Genomic DNA, 26,703 nt, shown 5'->3' with positions numbered 1-26,703 from the left:
ATGGTTCTTTCGTGAGTTGTCGTGAGGGTGTGCAAGAGTGTCTAGATGAAGCTTGAAAGAACACAAATATCGCACTATGTACAACAGGGATTGTCACAGTGTGTTACCTGAAGGCAGCGCGTGAAGGACCCTCAACACACAGGCCAGAATCACACAGGCATCCTCAGGCCCCTCCGCCCCGCTGCATCCGTAATTCATGCCCCTCAGGTGAGACTTACACCCACCTCACTCTTGACTTCCACCCAAAGAGCCCAGGAAAAGCCACCTGAACGAGGGTGGGGGCAGCTGAGCACTTGGGGGTAATGGCCGCTAGGGGACCGTCCCCATCCAGGACCCAGAGCCGGAAACACAGGCCCCAGAGAGAATGCAGACCCCAGCTCTGCAGATGCTCACAGCAGCACAAAGCAAGAACTCGGAAATCCTGAAAGCAGCGCAAGCTCTGAGCGCGCCATGCATTACCGAGACGCGCACTCCGCATTCAAACCCTCCACTGCAGCTACGGCTTGTGTCTCCGTCAGCTTCCTCACGACGCGATTTTAAAGACCCATAATAAACACAAGCTCAGCTGGAGCCACTGAAAGGCGCATTTAAGAGTCTCTGGCCTTTAACAGCTGTTCATCTGCAATCTGCATATTTGCACACTTCTGAAAAATAGCCCACACCAAGGTCAACATAAACTGTAATTGGGTTATTTCCGAATGCAATTGTCCAAGTGAAATAATACTTCTTGCTGTGGACAAAGACCCATCAGACCAGTACTCATCATAGCAAACACCAAAACACATGAAGCTGAAAGCCAGGGATTTAGGGGTGACAGGGAAATAAATGCCGGGTGACCTTGATCCTGAAGGACAGCCTGACCAGGGGATGCTGAAGTCCAAGAGTCAGGCTAGTACTTCTGCATGTTTAAATACTAATAAAGGATAATGCAGCCATGGAATCGTTTTTCCAATTAGAACATTTTTCAAACAGCAGCCACTGGGTGTTGAGGCGCAGTGGGAGGCAGGTGGTATCTCCTGGCAATTTTCACGGGGCTGCGTCGTCGTCTCTGCTATCGTCAAGGTGACACTAAACTGAGAGACACTGCTTGGGTTCTGCCAGTGATTCGTGTTCTCCTTAGCGGTGAGTTAATTTTCCTGTTTTAATAGCCGTGATTTCAGACAGAGCCATCGCAGAGCAGAGGATCAGACGCCGGCTGGAGAAGTCAGTTCAGAAGCAATAAACTGGAGCAAGTGACCGGCGTGGGGGCAGGGAGTAATCAAATAGTCCTGACTGCAAACACAAAGCGCTCACTGTGTGCCTGCAGCCCGGCGCAGTAAGCGCATCAAACACAGCATCTTCTCACTACGTCCTCCATGGGCAGGTGTCAGCCCCCCATGCCCAAAGAGGGACATTCCAAAAACTTCAGGAGGGTTCCAGAGCCACAGAGCTGCAAGAGGAGCTGAGAGTATGGGGGCCCTGAAGGCCGAGCTGGAGCATTTCAGCTCCATCTGGGATCTTTATTCTCTCTAGGGTCTGTGTTTCCAGCTCTGGGTCCCGGATGGGGAGGGTCCCCTGCCCAGACAGAGCCACGGATCAGGAATATTAACCCACCCAGGAGGACGAAGGTCACAAAGTAGATCACAGATGCTGCTAGGATCAGATGCAGCCCTGTGTCCACCTGGAAAGGTGGGCACGCGGGCAGAGGTCAGAGCTGGGGAAGCTGAGTCAGAGAGAGGCAGGGGGGGCCGTGGACATCCGATCGCAGAGCAAAGGCGCTGGGAAAAAGCCTCACCCTCGGATTTAATGCAGGAAATTAAATATTGACCAGCCAGGGCCCTGGTAGTGCCACCTTCTGGGTGATTCTCATCAGCCAGGGACACCAGGGCAGGACACAGCTGCTCCTCGCTGAATCAGAACCGTCTCCCCACAGCATGGGGTTTACAGAGCTCTCCTACAGGATACGCAGTAATTCCAGACCAAAGCCACTTTCCCTAGACGCTATGTTCTCAGAGATTTAAGCAGCATTAACTCTAAGCTCAACCAGACGAGCGCACCAAGGCAGACATCTGTGTATAGACTACGTCCCCACACGCCTGGCCAATCTCACTCCGGCCTAAAACTTTAACCTAATGTCTAACAGAGGAAGGTGCAGCATAGAACCCTTATGACACACAAAACCGACTCTGGTCAAGTAGTCCTTTGCTTTGGAAAAATGGTACACGTGCAAATGAAGTCATCCTCAGCCCTTAGCAAGGATGCCACATGGGATGGACGGTGACCAACATGGTCAAGGTTTGACTTCCCTGGAACCTCTCAGGGGAGGGCCCCAGGGCCTCACCCTTTGCTTTAAACAATTTACAACTCACCGATTTCCTGATTAAAATTGTAAAGTATAAGGCCGGGCAGGGTGGCTCACGCCTCTAATCCTAGCATTCAGGGAGACCGAGGCAGGAGAATCGCTTGAGGTCAGGAGATTGAGACCAGCCTGAGCAAGAGGGAGATCCCATCTCTACAAAATATAGAAAAATTAGCCGGGCGTGGTGGCGTGCACCTGTAGTCCCAGATATTGGGGAGATTGAGGCAAGAGGATCGCTTGAGCCCTGGAGTTGAAGGGTGCAGTGAGCTGTGATCATGCCACTGCACTCCAGCCTGAGTGACAGCCTGGGTGACTCTGTCTCAAAAAAAAAAAAAAAATTGTAAAGTGTAAAGCACTCCACGTAAGGACAATGAGGCTGGTCATTGTTGCCACGTTACAGGGAAAAGGGAGGCAGAGTGCAGTCTGCGTGGGGGCGGGGAGGGCTCTCTTTGGCCTTAGCAACCAATTACTGAAAACACAAAGAAAAACAGATGTCACATCTTCCATCCCTCCAAAAGGTGATCCAAGTGCATAATATTACAAAGGACACAGCAGGGTCACTCAGAGTAGACCCCAAAATCCCAGGCACGTTAATATTTCTGTAATCAAAAGGAGGAGCGGGTGGATGGAGAGAAATGGTTGGCTGGATGGATGGAGGAGGGATGGATGATGGATGACTGATGGGTGGATAATATCAAAATATCAGTAATAGCAACACGATATCAATAAAAACAGATTGCAAATACATAAGGTCAAGTGAAAAAACAAGTTCTGAATGGCATGCCCCGTATGAAAACAAGTATTTATATATGTGTGTGTGTGTGTGTGTGTATTTATTTTCTTTTTAACCCAATACCACAATACTATCTAGTGATAATTGACATGTACAAAAAGACAGCAGGAGACAAGAGACATTCACACTGAATTCCTGGCAGCGTTTGCCTCCGAGGAGAGGGGACTGGGGGAACAGGATGACGATGATTTTGACTCTATCAGTAACGTTTTAATCCCAAGATTAAAAATTGAGAAAGTGTTAATTAACAACTGTCAATTCAGTGTAACAGATACACTAGTGTTATGATATTATTCTTGAGATTTTTCTGTATTGCTAATTTTTTCTAAATTTAAAGAAACATAAGATAGCCTTTTAAAAGCATCAAACCAAGAGCTGAGGCCTTCCCCAGCCTCCCGGGCCTCCCGGTCGGGAGCCTGTCCGTGGGTCTCCACCTCTCCCTGCACTCCCAGCCCCAGCCCCACTTCCCGGATTCTTGCAGGAATCCTACTTCCTTCCCTCTTTCATGCAGAAGCCAAGATCATCCTTTTCAAATATAAATAAGGTCACGTGCTCTGTACCAAACCTTAGCTCAACAAGCAGAATCACAGCCCCTTGCCGTGACTCTGCGCACCTGGATGTCCCCTCCTACCTCCCCCTCCAGGTGCACCTGCTCCAGCCAGCAGCCTGCGTCCTCTGCTGAGTCAACACACCAGGTTCATTCCTGCTCAGGCCGGCGGCCCCTGCACACACCTCTGCTCGGAAGGCTCTGGGTAAAGACCTTTGCCAAGTTGAGGCTCCTCAACCAGGGCTCAGCTTAGCCGTCACCTCCTCACCCCACGGAGGCAAGGGCTTAAACGATTCACTCACTCTCTAGCCAGACATTTAGTGTCCACTCAGTGGCACCAGCGGACAGGGCACAAGGATGGGACAGATGCCCTCACAGAGGGACATTGACCCAGAGTTCCCCAGGCGCTTAACTGTGAAACCACATCTGTGAAGAAAGAGACCGAGAAAAAGCAAAGGAGCCAGGAAAATCTTCGGGAGGGTCCGCCCAGGTCGGGGGGAGGACGCGATCTGCATCCTCACACCTGTGAGAAGTCACAGGAGGGTTGTACACAACGTGGTGGCAACTGTGTGCAGGTGACAACAATCACCTCCGGCGTCATATGCTGAGAGGAGAGTCTGTCTTTGTCGTTCGAGAGAAGGATGGTGGTCAGAGGGGTAGGGTGGGGACACAAGGACAGGAGGTGACAGGCTCAGCAGGGCATTAGAAGGCAAAACAACGAGACTTGGGAATGGAACCGCCGAGGCGACTCCTGCGTTCTGCTCCAACGACTGAGCCAAAGGTCCCGACAGCCAAGAAGTGGGAGGCGATAAGGAGGGTGAGGTTCTGATAACGCCTCAGTGTGGATGGACCTCAAAACCACTGCGCCGAGCGGGAGCAGCAGACACAGAAGGCCACACGCGTGCTGCACGACCTACTCACAGGACCGGTCTGCACCAGGCGAGCAGCGGACAGGAAGCAGGTTGGCTGGAGGCGGGAACAGCTTTAACAGCGAACTGGCCGGAGGGAGCTTCTCGGGGTGACGGAAACATCCCACAGCTGGATGGTGGTGATGGTGGCACAACTCGGCAAATTTACTAGAAATCACTGAACTGTATTCTTAAAACAAGTGAATCTGACGGTTTGTAAATTATAAGTCCACAAAGCTTTCTGTTTATTTGGGTTTTGGTTTTGTTTTTTAAAAAGGTAACCACTACCTGAGAGAGAAACTAAGAGCAGAGCCAGGTGCGGGGGCTCAGAGAGAAGGGCGGGGCCCCGGCGTCGGCTTTGCACAGCGTGAGCTCCAACTGACATGGTGTCAAGAGAGAGATGAGGTCCAGCCCCCAGAGGGGATGTCACGGCCGGAGATGTGGTGGCGGTGAGAGGGTCCTGGGTGTGGGAGGAGGAGAGCTGGGCCGCCGCAGTGGGGGGCCAGGAGGTGTCCCTGATCCGCAGGTGAGAGATGAGCAGCCGGTACAGGGATGGAGCAGGGGACAGGAGGGGTTCCGGAAGAAGGAGTCCTGTTGGGATACAAGGTGAGGCACAGGCAGGAGCCGGCTCCTGGGCGCTGGGCTCCGGCCATAGGGAGCAGGGAGCGGCCACCATGGGCGTCCTCCTCTGCCCGGAGCCTCCCTGCTTGTCCCTTACCGCTTACCCAGAAAATGCCGCAGAGAGCGCGGCAGAGGGGAAACCCGACCACAGCCAGCTTTCTGCCTGGAAAAATCCAACCTGGGGAGTCAAGGACAAACCTTCCTGAAACAGAATTGAGAGGCTGCCACTTACGATTCACAGTCACCCAAGCTGCCAGTTTTCCGGAAGCGTGGATTCCATCCACTCCTGGAAGACAACACACAGCTCCACTTCCCAAGGGGCCAAGAGTAATGAGTTAGACACACGCACAGCAAAGCATTCACATGGAGCTCTGGAAGGTGACCAACTGTGCCCGCACTGGCCTTCTAGAACCCTCTCTCATGACGGTGGCGCCCAGTGGTCTTTGCAGAATGGGGGGCCGGCAGTAGGGCCTTGACTCGGACGGGATGAGGGGAGGTGAAACACTTGCCAAGACAGTGGGGTCCTCCTACAGTCAAAAGCACAGGGAACCCCAGATACAAACAGCAGATATGACACTAACATGCCTGCGACAAAAAGAACAAGGGAACTAAAACCCGGAGGAGGAGACAAAACTGCTTCGCTCTTGGAGTCCCACCTTGACCCTCAACAATAAGCAGAAGGGCCCAGGTCACCTGGGAATCAAGCGTAGCCGAGAGTCCACTTGTGGCAGGTGCTTGACTAGGGGGCGGGGCAGCCACTGGGGTGAGAGGGCAGAGACCCCCACCCCCGCGTGGCCAGGCGGGGGCTGCTGGAGGTGGGGAGACTTTGAGTGTGTGTGTTAGAGAGAGAGAAGCGGGGAGGGGAGGGGATGGCAATAAACCGTCCGCAAGGGGTCAGGGTGGCGGCTGAAACGCTTTCTCCTGAATGAAATATCCAACTCGAAGATGCATTTATTTAATCAATGGAAGCATCGATTAAAGCATAAAAGGGGACACTCATTTTCCTGAAGCCTCTGCCAGAGGAGGGCCAGGCCCTGCGTCTCCATCAGCTCACTCAGACCCTTGGGCTGACGGCTTCAGCTGAGCCCTGGGTGCAAATCCTCGGGGAGAGGCGGACGCAGGGCCGGCGTCGACGTCACACAGCCTAGGAGACCCGAGGGGGCGCTGCACTGCCGTCGTATTTTCCTCTGCGCTCTGCTCGTGACGTGACACAGCGCGGGGTAAAGACCCAGCTGCTGTGTGCCTCGGTGCCAGCCTCGTTCCTGCTCCTCCAGAAACCTAAGTAACAGGACTCACCACAGTTTGTATCGATTTGGGCACGTGCCGCTTTTTTAAAACGCCAAGTTGCACGTCGTGCCAGCACTGTGCACACGCTGCACTGGAGACGATGCAGACAGACGCCCTCCACGGGCCCAAAGCCCACCCGCCACTGCCCGCACGGCCTGGTAAGCCCACCTGCCCAACCCGAGCGTGCCTGAGGTGGGGGGCTGCAGGAGGCTCTCCCTCAAGGGCGTAAAGCTTCAGTCCCGCCAGGGCTGTGAGGCTCGGAAACAGCAGTCACCCAAGGAGCAGCCCCTCGGGCACCAAACCTGGCGGGCGGGCACAGGGCCGCGGTGCCAAACTCGCTCAGCAGCTCCCGCTCTGCTCCTCTGGGCAGGATTCCAGGAACTGTCTTGTGTCCCAGCTACACAGAGGACACAACCCCACAAGGGACTTCACGTGGGAACAATGTCTGCTTTGTTGCTGACAGCTCACACCCGTGGGATTTCTGGTCGCAGCCTCCAGGGGCTTTGTCTGTCTTGAACAAAGTGAAGAGAAGTGGTCTTCAGAAGGTTCCAGAAAGTCATGCTCCAGAGAGTAGAGACTACACCCCTAGAAGGAACTCTCAACTTCCTTTCATGAAGAACTGTCGTAATTCTAGGCCTGGGGAGGAGGTGTCATCCATGAGTCACTCTCAGCAGGTGCAGCAGTTTCTCTGGCCACACTGAGCCGTCCTCACGACCTTCCCTCCCTTCCCGACAGCCTTGCCCTGGCTACTAAAGGAGCATTGTGATGGCCCAGGTGGCCTTTCTCGTCTCTGTGGCTGTGGGGGCCTCCCGAGTGTGGACAGCGCCAGCAGAAGGACTGGCACCCTCTGGGAGAAAGGCAATGAGACAGACACTTCACGGCGCTCGCTGCGTACCCAACACTGCAGGACACCAGCCTACAGCCACTTCACCAGTGGGGTTTCTCCCCCCGCAGGTGGGAGCCGAGACTCAGAGACCTGCAGATCTTCACCCAAAGGCCCTCGGTGAACAGTGGGGGACCGGACTCTGATCCGCCCCAGGACGACGGTGGCCCAGGGCTGTCTCCCACACACTGCTGCCCGGCGGGCACCTTCCTGCGGTGAATTCAACCCGCAGGTGCGCGTCAGGTGCAGGTGCCAGGCAAGCAGTGGGCGCGCCCAACGCCACATCCCAGGGCTGCCTCCAGCAGGTTTGAGGCCCAAGGCGTGCGTCCCCATACACCTGCCCTGCCTCTCACTAGCTCTGGAGTCCAGTCCTTCATGTACCCGTCTGTAAACACCTGTGACCTACCCTGCGACTGGGAGGGAGGAGGTGGGGGGTCCTGGGGGGCCGGCTGACGTCTGTTTCTCCATCTAGCTGCGGGTCACACACTGCGCCCCTTTTCGGCACTGAAGACACATGCCCTCTATACAGGTGTGTCGCGCTCCAGCAGAAAGGCTCACGGATGCTCCTGCCCTGAGGCTGCCACAAGAACTCCAGGAAACGATGCACGCAGCGACGTTAGTACAGTGTCTGGCATGCGGTAACGTTCCGGAAGTTCTTAGCACAGTTGCAGGACGCTGGTTTCCCCACTGGGGGAATGTGCCCACAGGGACGTACCGCGTTAGGATCAGCGCCCGACATAAGCCACCTCCTTTGGCTTCCCAATTTGGACTGTCAGGCATGGGGTCTGGGACCCAAGAGGAGTGTTTCCCAGTCCCCCCGCCCCGCCCTCTGCTATGGATGAGCAACACCAGGACACAGGATTGAAGGGTTAAAACCCCACAGCTCAAGGAAGGCTCAGACTGATGGTGGTTACAGGTGTCTCTGTCACTGAGAGGTGCAGTGTCCAGGGGCCAGGAGGGTCGGGCCAAGGGGGACCAAAACATAAAAGCCACCCCAAAAAGTATCCAAAGTAGAAAATGGGCACAACCCAAGCCAGAAACATCCCTCTCACCCTCATCCCAGCTGCACCCTCATTCCTTGCAGTGGTACCAGTGAGGGACGCAGGTCCAGGCCCTAAATCTGGACAGATGACAACACAGGGTCCTTCTCTCTTTCTCCTTGAATGAGGCAGGGACTGGGGAGACAGGAGGGGCCTGCGGGGCTGATTTTCTGAGACAGCCTCCCGGCAGGGCTCCTGGCTGGACGGCAGGCTCCAAGTGCCAGGTGTCCCTCCGTGAGCATAAGACAGTTCCCCGATCAGCGAGGGTGAATCCGGCGCAGAGCACGTAGGACACCGTAGAAGAGAAAGGGAGCCCAGGCCTGCCAAGTCCAGGCGCCGCTCCCCAGCCCTGGGCCTCTTCATCTAAAAAAAGGCAAATGTATCACCAGGCCCAGCTTTACAAGGGAGCCAAGGCAAAGCCACTCACACACATCCGAACAGAGAGGAAGACCAAGCTGCTAAAAACTAACCGGAGCAAGATGAGTAAACACCGCACGAAAGTAACAAAGGCACAGCACAGAAACAGAAATGAACGAGGGGAAGGAAGACTCAAGATGGCACGCAAAGATCACAACCATCCCCAGTCTGCATGAAATATGCCACGATTGAAAGAAGAACGTCTCCAAGAACGCCTTCTGCCAAGGAGGAGAGTAAGACGACCCAAAACCTACTAACCAAACCACAACTCGAAATAATAATTTTCAAAAAAGGAGCGTGCTCACGGCTATGGAAACAAATGCAAAGTCAAAATAACACAACTGCAATAAATTCAGAACTGCAAGGAACAGAACTAATCCAACTGAAATGCAATAAATAAAGGCTGAAGAAAATCACAGCAAATAGGAAAATGCCAGGCAATTAAAAGTGATGAAAGCAATTAGAGAAAAGATAACAGATATGGAGAAGGAAAACTCAATATGAGAATACTTACCACCCAAAAAATAATAGAATACAAGAAAATATCCTTAAAATGAAGGACAAACAGTGGGAGGCCGAGGTGGGCGGATCGTTTGAGCTCAGGAGTTCGAGACCAGCCTGAGCAAGAGCGAGACCCCATCTCTACTAAAAATAGAAAGAAATTATATGGCCAGCTAAAAATAAATATAGAAAAAATTAGCCGGGCATGGTGGCGCATGCCTGTAGTCCCAACTACTCGGGAGGCTGAGACAGGAGGATTGCTTGAGCTCAGGAGTTTGAGGTTGCTGTGAGCTAGGCTGACGCCACGGCACTCACTCTAGCCTGGGCAACAGAGTGAGACTCTGTCTCAAAAAAAAAAAAAAAAAAAAAAAAAAAAATGAAGGACAAACAGAACCTGCAGGTTGGAAGCTTTTTTTAGGAAAAACCCGGAATGACCATCACCAAACACTTCCTGGTCCAGCAGACTGAAGCCAGTTCTTTAGGAATCCAGTCCCCCTCCCCCAATAAAGTCATGTACCAGATGGGAAAACAAGTCAAGTCACCTCAGATGTGGCCAAAGCAACGTTCAGGACAAGAAGATAATCCAACACCCCACAGAGGGGAGGAGAAAGGGATTGTGCCTCGGAAACAGGATACAGAGCAAAGTGCATTTATGCTGAAGGGAAAACATCAGCATTTTCAAAATACACTCAATTCTCGTTATTCATGGATGCCATAACTGGGGACGTGCCAACTGTTTGTAACCCCCAAATCAATACTTTACACCCTTTCGTGATCATCTACAGACACGCACAATGCAGCAAAAAACGTGAGGTCCCCACGGCACAGGCCCCCACGGCACAGGTTCCCACGTGAGGCTGAACAAGGCACTGATCCGCCTCCTTGTTTAAGCTCATGATGTAAATGAGCATCCTCACTGGAGTCTATTTAGTGACACATTTTTCACGCTTTTGTGCTTTCTATTGGTGATGTCACCATTTACAAGGGCCCCAGGGAAGGTCCAAGGTGTCCACAGCATTCCTACAAGAAACGCAAGTGTTGGAGAAGCTTCGTTCAGGCGTGAGTGACAGCGGTACTGGCCGTGAGTTCAACCTTAATGAATCAACAATACATACTAGATTAGGTGCCTTTAAACAGAAGCACACATAAGATAAAATTATGCATTGACTGGCTGTCAAAACCATGATCAGAGGCTTGCAGAACCTAACCCTCGGGGGACCCTAGGAGCGATGACGACGGCTCAGTACTCTCTAAGGCAGTGTTTATGGTGACTTTATAGAACACGAGTACTGCAGACAATGAGAACCACTGAGGAAGCTCTGCCCTCAGGACCCTTTCTAACATCTTAACTCCATCCAATCAAGGGGTGAAACAAAATAAGGAACTGCAAAAAGCAAGGCTGTTGCAAAGCCTGGCGATGGGTATCTACCCCTGGAAGGAAACGAAGTGACTCCAGTGCTCCAGAGCCACCGTGGGCACTAAGTGTGCTGGACAGTGAGCGCTTGCAAACAGTTCTGTACTCAGCAAGAGTCAGGAGCCGGGGAGAGAAGTGTGTGTGTGTGTGTGTGTGTGTGTGCGCGCGCGCGTGCAGGTGTGCATGCAACTAGCCACTTGTTCACCAAGCTGCTGCCCTTTCACTCCTGGGCTCGGAGCTGACCTGCCCTTCCAGCCTCCCCTGCAGTCAGGCGCAGCCTCCTGCGGAAGCCAGGGAGGGTGGGGGAGTGACGTGCTCCCCAAGTTCTCTCTTCCCTCCCCAGCTTCCAGGCAGACACAGAGGACCCCACGCAGGACTCCAGAGCTCCAGGGAACGGCATGGCCACCGAGTGGAAGCAGCCCGGGTCCCTGAATGTCTGCGTGGATCAGAACTTCCCACCTCCTCACCCTGCCAACCCTGGCGGACTGAGAACAAAGAAATAAAACATCTATGCGTCAAAAGCCTGAGATAGGGAGGTCTGTTTATTATAGCAATTGTCCTAATTTACCCCAAATAATACAGGAAGAGAGCACAGCGGGAAAAAAACTACAATAAAAAATGAAAACAAATCCCAGCTTTCCAGTGTGTCATAATTGTTTAACTTTACAGATGTACTTGGAAATGGTACCTTGAGTGGCAAACAATTACTACAGTTCAGCCTGTCCTTCACTGTCTTTTTCTCCTTTTATATTCAAATAAAATAACGTTACTGATGTTCACGTATTGACGGTGTGTGCGGTTTGCGCCTGCGACAACCAGGACGTCCTGTCTGCACGCATGTCCCGCACAACCTGCAGCTGTCTGGACAGGGCTTCCGGAATGACGTGCACCAAACGTCGACAGTGACTGCCACGTCTGGGACTGGCATTTGTACCTTCCTGCAGTACTTATATTCCTTCTTGTAGTCGTTTACAGCTTTTGTAGATGTTCAATGACAAAGAAGAAGAAAGAACACCAGAGCACCACACCCACCCTCCTGAAAAGCCACTGGCTGCTACCAGGGTGGCCCCTCAGGTCTGCGGCGTTGCCAGATCGGTTCTGGGGCAGGTCCCCCAAGCTTTCCCTAAAGGTGAAGCCACCTGGCTGATCTGCTCCCAGAGGACAAGTGTCAGCACCACCATGTCCTCAGCCCAGTCAGTGCCCCCTCCCAGAGAGAGCCGCGGGTGCTGAGCAGAGGGCCCCTGCTGGGCCGAGAGCTGCCAGGGAGCCAGGCAGCGACACAGAGCTCACCTGATCTGGAAACACAGGAGAATTCCTACCACTGGAGGTTCCTGCTGTGCCTGGCCGTGGTCTGGGACCCACCAGGCTCTAGAGAGCTGCTCCGGGGTCCCCCACTCTCCTGCGTGCCCATGTCAGAGCAACAGACATGAGACTCCGCAGGAAGCTCAAACCCAGCCTGCCCCAAGCTGGCCCCCACCCCCCTCCGCACACCTGGCCCCCACTGCCCACCTGCCCCCACTGCCCACCTGCCCCCGAGCCACCATCTCCCGAATGAGCCAGGCAGGCCCCACTCTCAGTGCAGGCTCCTTCGCCCTGCACCCTCCCCCCCAACGGTGGAAGGTTCTCATCCTTCAAGGCCACGCAGGGAAGACGCCCCTGGACCCTCTGCCCACAGCGACTTGCAGCTGCCCCTTCAGCCCCGAAGCACCATCTTCCTCCGTCTGATGCTGGCGGGGGATGGGGGGACCGTCCATCTCTGCATCCCCCGTGCATGGGATCAAAGGATCTTAAATACTGTTGTGTCTAATTGAACACGACTTAACTGGGAAGAAGCAAATACCACCTAGGACACGCCAGAAGACGGAATAACGTGTTCTCTGCTAGACTCTAGCACACGTGGGCCGAAGCCTCAGACGGTTCCTTACGTCGTCACGGTGCCAGTCAAACTCCTCTCCTCATCTGCAGAGGCTGGCGCCCCTCCCACCTAACCTCGGGTCCCATCTCCAACCTCACATCGAGGTCGAGCCCCGGCCCCCACCTCAGGCCCCTAACAGCCATTACCACCTCTGGCTGCATCACAGGGGGCCTTTCCGTGCCTTCTGCCTTCACAGCTGGGTGCTCTGACAGCCCCACAGAGATCCCTCCCCCATCATCCCCACCCCCTCACCTATCACCCCACCCACTTCCTCCCATCCCCCACCCCACACTGCTTTCTCCACCACCTTCCCCGCCACACAGAACGGCCAGTCCCCTTCCTTGGCCTTTCCTCCCCAGAGCCTAGGACGGACCCTGGCTCGTCACTGACACTGAGCAAGTGAACTTTAACAAGTGCCACGACCCAACCCCATGCCGCTGGCTGTGAGAAACACCTGATGCCCCTGGGCCAGCAAAGCCCCGACAAGGAGCATCCCAGGACCACCCTGGAATTCAGCCCTTTCACGGAACAGGAAGAGTCTGGAAGAGAGAAAGGTTGTATTGTGAGTGCTTATCTCCACTTGGAGCGGTTTCCAACTTCATCAGAAAGCCCCGATGACGCTCAGAAGAAGAAAACCTCAGGGAACAATGGAGGAGTCACGTGCTGCTGCGGGAGCCATGTGTCAGCCGAGGACAGATGCGGCGGTGTGACAGGAGGATGTGCGCCTCATGTCCACAGCCATCCATCTGAGTCACTCGTGCGGCAGGGCCCACCCCCGACCCAGCCTCTGCCCCGACCTGGCCTCCCAGGGGAGGCGAACCCACCGGCAGGCACCCCAGGCACAGTGATTGGCCACAGGGACAGACACCGGGATGGCCAGGGTGGCAAGTGGCAGCCTGAGGCTCTGAGGCCACCAGTGGTGACACCGGGGAGCCGGCCAGCACCAACGCGGGTAAGGGCACTCAGACAGAGCTGCACCCCTGGAAGTGGGGGAGCACGGACCACCGGGGCTCCAGCTCGGCTGAGTTCAGGCACCAGGAAGAGGCAGAGCCGGGCCAGAGACCACCTCCCACCCCGACTGCGGTGCTGGAAGCCCTGCTGGCTGGCGCGCCCACCACCCCACTTCCTCCTCAAGGCTCTGAAACGCTCCTTTGCGTCTCTCGCCCTGGCCACGGGCCTGGCACGTAGCAGGTGCTCAGTGGATGCTGTGGACCGAGGTGGGAACAGGGAGGACATGACGCAAGGCTGGCAGCAGGCAGGGAAGGGGGAGGCAAAGGCGGGGAGCTGGGTGGAGTGGGCAGGGCAGCGGTTTGGAGTGAGGCAGGAGCATGACGTGCCCAGAGTGGCTGGGGCTTGGTGTCGGGGGGACGCAGGCACCCTCTGGTGCTGGAGCCACAAGGGACATCGCCCCACCGTGGAGCAAAGGGCAGAGACAGAGTGAAGCCGGGCGCCCGCGGCTCACCGTCTGCTGCAGGTCCTGGATGACCACGCGGATCACCAGCGTGTTGCCCTGGCTCTCCTCCGTCCTGACGCCGCCCGGCTTCTCCGCAGTGGCCCGGATCGTGTCGTAGATGGTCTCTTCTTTGGAGCTGTCCGATTCGGACCCCACGGAATAGTCGGAGAAGCTCTGAGCCATCTCGTCCTCGCTGGACGTGGGGCTGCGCGGCATGGCTGCCCGTGTCTGCGGGTGGAGAGGGAAGAACACAGGCAAGAGGGAATGTGAAAACTCAAGACAACCCAAGCACACGGTGCAGACTGGCACACGAATGAGTGTGGGCCCATTTTCACAGTCCGTGTTTATTGGTGTGACACTGGCCCAGGGCCACCTGTGTGTGCACGGACAGGTCCCTGAAGGCAGCAACAACCTGGCACCGCCCGCTCCTCCCTGGGCCTGAGCCTGGAGCTGCAGCAGCCAGGACCCTGGGGGACCCTGGGAGACCCTGCAAGCTCTGGCCCCTGCGCTGTGAAACCCGGCGTTTAAAAGGAGCCCAGACTAACCGTGGGGATGACCACAGCCTACAAGGATTAGCCAAAAGGCCGCAGGGGCTGTTTGAAACTTCCCAAGGTGGGAAAAAAGGCTGCCTTTTGTTTTCCTTTGAGGGTAGAGCTGCAGGAGAGGAAGAAATACAGGCTTCGGGTCAGGGCCGTGGCAAGTTCATGCTATAATAACCCCCTCTGCTTCAAACAGAGAGCAATGAGAGGTACCGTGTAAAAATAGCACAAAAAGACAGGGCCAGGCTCAGAAATGAGAAAATCTCTGGGACCAAAAGTGGAGTGGAACCCAAAGTCGTGAGCAGGCTGAAGCCGGGAGATTCGGGGTCCCCACAAGGCGGGGGCAGCTGGAAATGCAGCTTCCTCCAGGGCAACAAGAGTTCCCCAGCAAAGACGCAGGCAGGCTGCTGAAGCCACCGTGGACCAGGGCTTTCAGTGACCATCGAAAGGAGACAGAACTCTGAGAACAGGTTGCCCACTGTTTGGGGACCGCATCTGTGACACCCCATCTCTGTGGGAAAGGGGTCCAGACAGATAAAAGTTAGCTCGAACTGGGGGTGCCAGGGACCTGGTGGAGGTGCCACATCGGACCAGCAATTCCACTTCTGCATAAATTCTACAAGGAAGATCAAGGTGTGCGCACATGGAAAGATGTACAAGACTGTGCCCTGCAAAAACAGTGCTGTCCCAGGCAAATGGGGTCTTACGGCCACCTTAATCATCTCGGGACTGCCTGATCAAATCGTGGTCTCTTCCCACAAACTCCACAGGGCTGTGAATTGCATGAACCTGAGCTACCGACGGATGATCCCCAAAACATAACACTGAGCAAAAGGAAAGCAATTTGCAGAATGATTTAAACAACATAATACCACGTCTAGATAACAGCTAGGAAGATGCAGCACAATTCCACAGATTGCACGTGGACACGTTCCTCTGGCATCGTGGCGTGGAAGCAGTCAGCCGGACAGGCCAACACTCAACTCAGGAGAAGGGTTCTCTCCCGGGAGGAAGGAGGGGGATGGCAGAGCTTGCCATGCTGCGTGGAACCATCTACTTCCTGAAACAGTTCCAGCAAATGTGACAAAATGTCAGACTTTGATACAGTTGGGGACACAGGTGTTTGTTGTATTATTCTCTATGCTTCTCTCTCCGTGTGTTGGAAATCTTTCATGGCGGAAACGAGGAAGGAAGGGTGGACGAAGCGTAGGTAGCAGCGTCTGCCACCCCAGAAGATGCCACTTTGGCACGAGGGCTATTTTGAGCTGAAGGCGACTGAGAAGCAGCAGCTGCAAGAAGAGCTCGCTGCCCTCCGCGATGGCCTCAAAGCAGGAGGTAAACTTATACAAAGTGTCTCCATCCCCTCTCCACCAGGAAGAACAAAAGGTCATCACCAGAGACAGTGTTAAGCCGTATCAGCCCAGAGACCGCACAGAGAATCTGCATAGCAAACTTCACTACCTGGCCTTTATCCGCCAATCCTTTCCCAAACATTTGCCGTCACACAGTTGCCTCTCCAGAAGCTCAAGATCCTGTCTGCCCAAGCCCATGTTCTAACCACCCCTCTGAGATGCCTTTCTGGAGGTTTCTCCCACAGATGTGCACCACACACCTTGACAAACGGTGCTTCGTCTGTGAACCTGGCTCTTGTCAGTTTGATTTACAGAGTCCCAGGGAACCTAGGAGGGTACTAGGAAAAATAATTTTTCTTTCTCTGCAGAAGGAAGGAAGGAGAGAAGGGGGAGGTAGTGGACGATGGTACATGGACAGATGAATAGCGGGGTGGGTGGATAGGCGACTGGGAGACGGACGAGAGGGGGAATGACAAGGACACCTAACAAGACCCTCTGTAATACAAGATAACTCTGTGGATGGGGATAACAATGGCATTGATGATGATCCAAAATCAAGAGTTTAAAATTCGATTCAGACTCTGGCTATAAACTAAACTATATTCACTGTGCATCAATTGTGCACGAGTAATCTACCAGGGGCAGGGTGTGGCTTTCATCGCCAACAAGCACCCGTTCTCTGTGCGATGTGTGCTGTAGTCTGCAGATTCCACAGCACCTTGACCTGAGGGGCTCGTCCCCTCCGTGTCACCCTCGGGGCAGCACAGGAGCTGCTCACGTCCGCGCAGGGGCACCAGCCTCGGGCACACACCCGGGTTTCTGACTCCAGGTGCCACAGCTGGGCTCTTCTAACACAATCTCTGCTGTGCATTCTCCTGGGACGCGTGGCCTGCTCAGGGTGGGGAGGTGAGGAGAACACCCCACCCTCTGGTTTAGATCCTCCACAATGTGACTGCACAAGCAGGGGACAAGGAACACCCATTGCTCACCCTCTCTGGTGCCTAAAATGGGAGTGAGCTTTACAGAAATCCTGAACACTTGGGAGTTCTCGCGTGAACACCTGGATTTCAGTCTCCAGGCCCCAGCCCGGCCGACCTGGCAGCCAAGGGACAGGGTCGCCCAGCCCCAGCTGCCATCACCTCCACACACGGGAGCTGCTGCCTGTCACCATCCAGGCGCTGCCGCTTGTTCTGGGCACAGCTCACCTGCCAGACCGACCCCAGGCCCCAGCAGAAGTGTGGGTTCGTGGACCCTGCTCTAGCGCTTTATGATGGGGGACCCTGCGAGTGCTCAGGAACATCCCAGGGAAGACACAGTTGGTTCACCAATGCTAACACTCGACCTTCAATTGAGGGAAAGCTGATGCCAACTGTCTACTTCCACAGTTTACTGAACAGCAAACAAACGCCCCGCAGGGAGCGTGCCAGAGCCCAGCCTGTGACCCCGTGAAGGTGTTCTGCACAAACCACCCGCTGTGCGTCCCACGCTGAACCACACAGAGCTGCAAGGAGCCACTCCAGAAACACAGGCCCCTCCCTGAGGAATTGCCAGACCCTGACTGGCGCCGGGGCTCCGTTACCACCAAGAAGATCCCGAGTGTCTGCAGAGGTGGGTCCAGCTCCTGGGGCCACAGACACAGACGCTGTTTGGCGTGACCCGCTGGTCTGCACAGGGTTTCGAATGCTGGCTAATCTGGAGATTTTGCATGAAAACCCCGACTTCTGGCTTATTTCCACCATCAGGAGGGCCTGGCGATGCGGGAGGCTGGCACGTGGCACCAAGGGCAGCAGGCCCTCCCTGGGCCAGGCAGCCCCCCAGGTCCTCAGAGAAGTGCAGAGACTCCAGACCACCTGTTCTCACAGCCCCCTCTCCTCGCTGGTGTTCCCTTCCCACCCGGCCATGAGCTGGAGCCCCGGGGGCACAGATCTGGGCTCCTTTTCTGTCTCCTGCCGGCCCCTCCGTCAGCTCAGCCAAAGGGAGAGCCACGGAGCCGATAAAACATCTCAAGCAACATCCCAATCATGCAGGAAGTTGGTTTTTTTAAATAAAATTTCTGAAGTTCACCCTAGTGTAATTTGGAATTAAAATCCCAGGGCAAATGAGTATTCCTGCATTCACTGGCCAAATGCCTTCGTAATATCATTTCAGCTTAAAGTTTTCGCAACCACAGATGTGCCAAATCTGGTGAGCAAAGAGGGAGCGGGGGCTGAAGGCAGGATGTGGGCAGGCCCAGCCCCTTCAGCAGGGCCCAGCCTCAAGACAACATCTAGTAACTGATTCGTGCATTCACTTATTCATTCATCCGCCCGCTACGTGTGAGTTAACACCTGCAACTGCCAAAATAGTGCCCAGTACACAGTCAGTGTGAAATATTTACAATTGTCATTAATTCCAGCCATGTCTCAAGTTCTGATGAAGCATGTCCAGTTTTCACCCCGATTGCACAGGGAAGTTAGTCGGAGAGCTTAAAAAAAAAAAAAAAAAAAAACCACCAGCACTAGAAATTCTGACTTAATTGGTCTGGGTGGAGGCCCCAGTATGGACACTGTTTTTGCCAAGCTCTCCAGGTGATCCAGTGGGCGTCCCGGCTGGGAGTCCCAGCTGCGGACCAACCCTGAGCCAAGTGTGCAGGTCTAACCCTAAAGGACACGGCAGCAACACGGAGAGACCCCAGTGAACTGGAACCAGCCTCCCCCTCGGGCTAAGGGGGCCACGTCCTGAGCTGCCCGCGACAGCCCGAGAGGCACGGCGTTCGCTGCCTAAGTGGTCACCACGGACACGGGACAGCCGGGCAGGCCCCTGTGCTGGCTTTTGCTACTCTGGGGTTCCAGTAGCTTCTTTCTGTGCCAACAGGTGTAACTGACCTCAGCGTGGCCTTGGCTCCACTTAAGAAGGGGTCCTTCTGGTCCCAGCTGGGTCTAAGAGAAAGAAAAAGAAAAAGACTACAGATAGAATGGGGCGTGTCACACTCACACACGAGGGTCGATGTCTGATGAGAGGGTGGCCGTGGGGTTTCTGGGCAGCAAGGCCTACAGCACAGGTAGGAGCATCACTAAGGACATGGCCCCCGGCACACCCACGGCCCCTCGGCCCTTCTCACGCAGGGCGAGCGCTGGTTCCTCTCCATCAGGCCACAGCACCCCAAAAGTGCACAGGCTTTGGAACAGTACAGGCCTGGACCTGGTGCTGTCATGGGAGGAGCCTCCGTGTTGGCATCTGAGAAACCAGCACGAGAGCCCCAGCTGAGCACCTGGCACAGAGCAGTCACAGCCCAGGCCACACCAGTTCCGTCCCTGCCCAGGACAGACAATATCCTACACGCAAGAGCAGGCAAGAGGCTGCCCAGGCCCCAGGCTGCTTCCTGGGAGGGCGGCACAGGAAGCCTCAGTGAGAAGCCCAGTGGGCACTCGGTGAACACTCGCGGGTGGGAGGCCAGGGCTCCGGGTCGTGGACACCCACGGGAGCCAGTGGAACGTGGAAACAGGGAAGTTGGCAGAGTGGGCACAAATCAGTCAGGCAGTGGCGTTTCAGCCCCAGCCACTGCGGGTGCACAAGAGCACAGGCCCAGCATTACCAGGCCTGCAGGTGTTTCCTAGATAGGTCAGTTTGGGGCAAAAAAGCAACATGTACAAATGTTGGAAATTCATTGTTTTTTTAAGGATCACCTCACAGGCCACACACAACATGTCTACATCTGGCCCTGAGTCTGGAAACAAACTGACAGCCCACAGAGGGGAAAGGGCTGTCCCCCGCCCAGCTGAGGACACCGCCATGCCCCGGTGTTGGCTTTGGGACCAAAGGTCGCACAGGGCACGGCTGCCACAAAGCTGGGTGCAGAGGGCCCCGCTAGCTGCGTCTGCGGAGGAACCGGGGCTGCGTGCAGGAGCAGGGCAGGCAGGGGGTGGAGAAGGCTGGGCCACGTCACCCTGGATCTTTCCAGAACAGCCCTGGGAGTGCCAGGTGGAGACTTGACTGGGAGGGTCTTGACCTTAATGAGGGGCTTGAGTAACCCGATTAGCGGCTCCGTGGGAACAGCTGACACCCGATGCAGATGCCTGGGAAAACGTTTAATTATTAACTCCTGGGTAGGGCCTCCGCAGGGTAAAACAGAGGGCGGCCAGTGACGTTGCCTCTCAGATTTACAAGGAGGAAGTTTTACCATAGGTATGCACAGAACATACCGACACTAAAAGACTATCTGTTGTTCTTCTGACAGTCAAACAGAACTGGGGGCCCTGCCGTTTATCTGACACCAGGGGGGAGTGGAGAGGGCTGAATTTGGTTCTTTAACCCCCCTGGGACCCCAAGGGGGAGGTTCTGCAGAGAGGAAGGAAAGCAAAGACCACGTCTGGATCCCGGCTCCCCCAGGAAAAGTCAGCGCCAGGTCAGCGGAGGGGAAGGTTACACACCACCCCGGGCAACCCTTTCAGAATAACTAATCTCTCAGAGGTAGAAAAAAACAAGCTATAAAAACCCAGGTCCATAAAGTTCAGCGTTACCATGTGCTCCTCTCAGCGACCCGGTGGGGGTGGCTATGAGCAAGGAGGAAAGAAAATAATCACCGTGAACGCCATTCCAGCGAAGACTCAGTATTGTGTTTTGCCACTCGAGTGCTCCAAGAAGATATGAAATCGTAAACTGGCTCGTTAGTCCTCTAATGCCCGGGACAGAGAGGCAGACAGACATTCCCACTCTCAAATTCCCGCGGCCGCCGTGAAGGCCACGACAGCTGACTGGAGAGAAGAGACACACAATGAAAATAAACAAACAGAAACCTCCCTGCCGAGGCCGACTTCGTCAAGGTTAGAGTCGCAAAACCTCCTTACACCAGCTAACCTCTGGTTCAAAAGGTTTTCTTTTCAACAACAACAAAAAGGTTTTTATTCAAGTGGAATCTCAGACACCCTATATGTTAAACACATGTTTATTTTGTGCATTCGAATGTATATCATTCGCTGGTCCTCAAAGCAGTGAGACCCCCTCGAGGCTGTCCGGGTGCTTGGTACAGACATTTAAACTCAAGGTCAAGGTCACAGCCACAGGCCTGAGAGCAGCCTCCACCAGAACCTGCAGCAGTGGAACAGAATATCAGAGGAATCCAGGTTCCGTTCGGATGGGGATGTGAGCAAATCGCTGTTCTGAGAGCTGATGTGAGCACAGGCTGAGAGCACGTGCGAGGGGCGGGCTTCGGGGCCGAGTGGGCCAGGCCAGCGGGAGGAGAAAGGAGACCATGCTTCTGTGTGTTACTTCATCCACCTTGCTCCTCCCTGCACCAGCACAGCTCTGCAGCTGAGGACACGGAACACACCGGGGTCCTGGTCGGGGGGTGGGCTGCTCTGGATATGGCTCTGCCATGGCACCCAAATAGCTAAGGGGCGAACCTACCTCACCCAGGCTCCCAGCCACGTTCCCAATGGCACCAATGCCAACTCCAGCCCCGCGGCTGAACAGTGTGGTCCGGGAAGTCTAGGTCAGGGGGGCCAAGGCCGAGTTTCCCACACGCACCTGCCGCAGACAGCCTGCCCCCCGGAGCGGGTGGATGCCGTCCCACAACAGGAAGGGAGGCGGTGGTCTGAGCACTGGGTGATCGCAGACAGCAGGAGCCCTGTCACACACCTGTAACGCACGGCCCGCCGGCCGGCACCCTGCCGAGCACGGTCACCTTAAATGCCCACAGGGCGACTGCCTGGCTTAGAGACGCTGACGGCAAGAAACCCGAAATGGTTCTCTATCCAGAAGCAAAGGACCCCAGGGATCTAACAGCCACTCAGTGCCTTCTGGATGCCAAAACCAGTGTCCCCGAAGCCGAGCACTGAACCAGGTGCCTAAACTGAGATGACGTTACCATTCAGACCACGGCCTTGGACGAACCGCAATCCCGGATGGTGCATTCCAGCAAGACACCGGGATGTCCGCGTGTTAAGAAGCGTTCTGGGCCAAGTAAGCAGAGGACTGTTGAGAAGGAACATTCCCCGGGGAGGCCTGTTTCTCCTCCACGCCGCAGCCCCACACAGCGCGCTGCTTCCCTGGCGCCGCCGGAAACTGCGCCACGCCACGAATGTGGTCTGCGCCGTCCTTCTTTGCCCAGACCCGACACAGCCTCCGACAGTCTCTCAGCTCCCGGAGAGGACAAGCTGGGTTTCTATTCGGACCCCAGGGACTCCTGTCGGGCTCCTACCGTAGACGGGCCCATGATTTCTAAAGCAGGACTGGTTTTATTTCAAGTTCACATTTTAGTTTCCGTAGAGAAGGATTCCAGAGGTTCCAACTTACCAGTTTAAACCCACCCTTAACCTCTTCATAACAGGCTTGGCCCATCCATGTAACGCTTCTGCAGAAACCGCTCACCTGGTGGCAGTGAGAGCACCCCACCCCAGTCACAGGCTCCCCAGCACACGGCCCAGACAGTCAAATGAATGAGGACAACAGGCCAACACACCCGCTCCCGGGCCTGCCCCGCTCACAGGCACCTGTTGGACAAGTCCCTGTGTCCAGCAGGGACCAGAGGCCCAGACCTGGGACAGCCGTGAGGTGGCCATCAAGGAACAAGGACATGAACCACCTCCAATCAGGATCTAACTCTTGGAAAACCTGGAAGAGAAGAGCATCTCCTTGACTTGAACAGAGCACCCACCCAAATCCTGTAGCAACATCAATAATAACTAAACAAGCAAACAGATAAATACTTGTTTAAAGAATAAAAGGAAAGAGGGAAAATTAGTATTTTCAGATAAGATGCTTCTCCATATGGAAAATCCAAGAGAATCAAGGGACAAATTAAATAATTTCTAACTAACAAAACTAGTACAAAAACAGTCCAGCAAAATACTAGGTAAGAAATATATCATTCTGCTACACTAGCAATAAACAACTGAAAAACATTAAAAAACACTTTAACAACACCAACAATAAACAAAGGCCCCTATGGGAAAAAATCTAACTCAATATGTGCAAGGTCTTTATGGCAAAAAGTAACACTCTATAGCATTATCTTCTGGAAAAGAAAGAAGGAAATGAAGGAACACCCAAACAAATGGTGAGATACACAATGACCCTGGATGTTAGGATTAACTATCTTAAAGACAGAAATTCTCCACAAAATATAAATTTAACTTCAAACAAAAACCCCGACAGGACTGTTCACAGAATTTAACACTCTGATCTTGAAGTTCACGGCAGAGGAGAAAGAGCCAGATAAAACCAAAACTTTGGAGACTAAGAGAAGACCACTCTAGCAGATGCCAAGGCTTGCTAAGAATTTACAATATAGAAACAGTATGGTATTGTACAAAGACAGAAAAATAGATCAGTGGAAAAGCGGAGAACCCTGGAACAGGCCTTGTGAATATGGGACTCCGTATGTCTTTGGGAAAGGGAAGAATTAATAAATGTACAAGGCTGACACAAATGGTTATTCTGGTGCATTAAGAAATAGACAAGAAACAGAGCCCTATGCTACTCCATACACACAGATCCACTCCAGGTGCATTGAAGGCTTTAATGAGAAAAGCAAAACAACAAACCTCTAGAAGAAAAAATAAGAGGCAGTGCCTTAACACAAAATCCCTCACAGCAAGGAATTCTGGATGCTCCATTAATGCTGCTTGGTTGCCAAGAAAGGTTAAAGCAACAGAAATGTGCAGACATGTGTTATCCTCCTATTGCTCAGGAGGTCAGAAGTCCTCAGTGAGTTTCGCTCAGCTGACGCCAGGGTGCAGTCAGGGATGCTTCCTTCTAGAGATTCTACGGAAGAAACCCACTCCTTGCCTTTCCCAGGTTTCAGTGGTGGCCTGCGTTCCTCTGCTTGTGGCTATTTCTCTACTTCCAAACTGCATCTCTCCAACCTCCGCTTCCCCCTTTACGTCACGATCTCCTCTCTGCAGTCGAGTCTCCCTCCTATAAATAAGGACCCTTGTGATTACAGTCTGTGCCCCACCTGGATAATCCAGAATAATCCCCCATCTCAAGGTCTTTAATTTCATCACATCTATAAAGCCCCCTTTGCTGCATAAGCTCACATTTGCACAGATTCCAGGACCTGGATATCTTTGGGGACCACCATTCAGCCAACCAGAGTACGTTACATTATTATTTGATAACTAAATCGAAGAGAGCAAAAAGCCTTTCTTTCGACAAGGCACTAGCACAAAGCATGAAGGAAAAGACAAATTCAGCATAGTTAAAATTAAAACTTCGATCAGACACAACTGGGAAAAGACCCTGTTGCAAAAAACAGATCCCTAAAAGAGACCTCTGCAGCTTAGGACAGAGTGGAGGGGAGACTCTGGGGAGAATCCTACACAGCAATCCTGGGGTCCAGAGGCCGGGGAGCCTGGAGTCGGCCAAGGGCAGGAGAGGAAGAGTGTGCCCCCAGCTCCCACAGGCCGGCATAGTCACTTGCTCTCTCTGGGCCCCGGCTGACTGCGGACAGCTCTTCCCCACCTCATCCACTCAGACTCATACCCTAATCTCCTCTGGAGACACCCCACAGACACCCACACCGATGCTTTGCCAGGTTTCTAGGTGTTCCTTAGTCAAACTGACACCTAAAATCAACCATCGGATCCTATCGGATCAGGGCCCCTGACCTCATCTAACCTTGAGTACTTCCTTAGAGAAGCCTCGTCTTCAAAGAAGGTCACATTATGGGTTAAGGGCTTCAACATATGAATTTTGAGGGACGCAATTCAGTCCCTAACACCCGGGGAGACCCAGCTCTGGTCTTGAGAACCCCGGGCCACACCAGCGCCCTGGGCTGGGAGGCCTCCCCCACGAGGGGCAGGAGCAGGTGCCGGAGGGTTTGACTAGACAACAGGCTTCACTGCCCAGCACCATCCTAGACATGGTGAGCACCTATCCAGAAGAGGCACACAGCCATCAGGATTCCCAACGTGACAGGTGCAGTGTGGCACAAAGGAAGCCCTCGAAACACAGTGGCAGCAGCTGTCATCATTGACCTCACCCCACGATCCTGCCAGCTCCCTCCCAGACCTCACCAGGGAGAAGGAGCGCCCCAGAGAGGCTTCTGCCTCAAGAATGCAGGGCCGAGGGTGTGATGGCACGCTTCCTTGCTCCTGGAGGTGCTTTGTCCAAAGGGAACAAACGGCTTCCTCAGGAAAGGTTCTGGAGAGTGGACACGCACTCCTTAACGCCTAACCGCTGCCCCACGAGAGAACCCACCAGACTGCTGCCCAGAAGGCTGCACAATTTGCACCAGGGCAGGTGCACGGCTCAGCCCAGCACGCCGGAGCAGGGGACAGCAAGCACTCAAACCCTGACATCATCCACAGCCTCCTGAGTCCCGCAACCATGGGAAGGCAGACGCTATAAAAAATGAATGAGCACGGCAGCTTCAGAATGCTTCAAAGACACTCCTAAGGGCTGTATTTCAAAGTGCTCTGGCCTCCAGGGCGACCGGGCTGACGGGGGCTGGGAAGTGAGCGTCCTGGCCGCCACCCAACTCCGCAAGGTCGTCCCTGAGCAGGGAGAGGTAGGGTGACTTGTTTGATGAAGTGTCTTGTAAATCTATTAAATTTATTTTTCAAGCCACTGGACTTTCGTAGACTTCAATAACAATAAAAGGAAAACCTTTCTCAACCCTCATGGAGGACAACATGAAAAGGAAGAGAGAAACTGATTCCAGAACAGGTTTCTCCGCTGGCTGGGAGGCGGCTGGGAGAGACCAGGATCCCGAATGCCTCCCGGCTGCAGTGGCCTCTGTATTTGCAGCAACTCACACACCTTGGGTGTGAGTTCACCATCCTGGAGCTGGCACAGAAAGCTAATAACTGTTTTTAAGCCTCTTCCTTGACCAGCCAGGCAAACTTCCCCCAGGAAATGTTCCTTCCCATCCACGAGCGAAGGGAGCTTCCACCACCACAATCTTAACTTCTGCCCAAAGAGTTTACCCTTCCAGAAAATGCTGCCAAACTGCTCCTCTGACAACATGCCCGAGCGTACCAGGTTGAAGAGTGTCCTTTCAAAATCCATGTCCACCCAGAACCTCAGGCTGTGCCCTTACCTGGAAACAGGGTCTTTGCTCATGCAATTAGTTAAGATGCAAGATGTGGTCACACTGGAGTAGGGCGGGCCCCAAATCCATGACTGGGCTCTTTATGAGAACAAGAAGGACAGAGAGACAGACATGGAAGATGCCGGGTGAAGACAAAACAGAGACTGGAGCGATGCAGCCACAAGCCAAGGAACACCTGCAGCACCCAGAGCTGGAAGGGGCAGGAGGGACCCTCCCCTAGAGCCTTTGGAGGGAGCATGGGCCTGACGACACCGTGATTTCAGACTGCTCATCTCCAGAACTGTGAGACAATCAACTTCTGTTGCTGTAAGCCACTAGTTTGTCTCTGTGTCGGTGTCCACAGGAAACCGATACACCAAGGATTTACACTTAAGTGAGTAGCACCATTAAAAATCATTCCTAACTTATTCCTCCTTGGGCAATATGCACACTTGAAGTCCCATCCTGGTATCTTTTCAGAACGAGGCAACACTCATGGCAACAGTCACCACTGACATTTTTGCAGAGGCCCTGCAAGCCGCTGATAAACAAGGTCTGCAACTGGAAACAGTCGTTAGGAACACAGGCTTTGAAGGGACACATGAAACTGAATTCCAGTGCCAGAGCTCCCTGGAGCTGGGACATGGTGGACACATGGCCTTTGTGCTCGCTGTCCCTTCTGC

The 26,703-nt window shown here is 54.1% G+C and overlaps 1 protein-coding gene across 1 annotated transcript in view; it reads right to left on the bottom strand.

The window, feature by feature from the left end:
• The window catches only part of SHANK2 (SH3 and multiple ankyrin repeat domains 2), a 518,956-nt gene that overhangs the window by 436,906 nt on the left and 55,347 nt on the right, over positions 1 to 26,703 (bottom strand). The window contains exon 3 of the mRNA XM_069471699.1: positions 14,127 to 14,345. Coding sequence (XP_069327800.1) covers positions 14,127 to 14,333 — 207 coding nt within the window. The 5' untranslated portion in view covers positions 14,334 to 14,345. The remainder of the gene's footprint in view (positions 1 to 14,126; positions 14,346 to 26,703) is intronic.

Source organism: Eulemur rufifrons, chromosome 6 (assembly GCF_041146395.1).
Source record: "Eulemur rufifrons isolate Redbay chromosome 6, OSU_ERuf_1, whole genome shotgun sequence".
NCBI lineage: Eukaryota > Metazoa > Chordata > Mammalia > Primates > Lemuridae > Eulemur > Eulemur rufifrons.
Note: the sequence above shows the minus strand (reverse complement) of the source record. Positions and strands in the feature narration are given on the sequence as shown.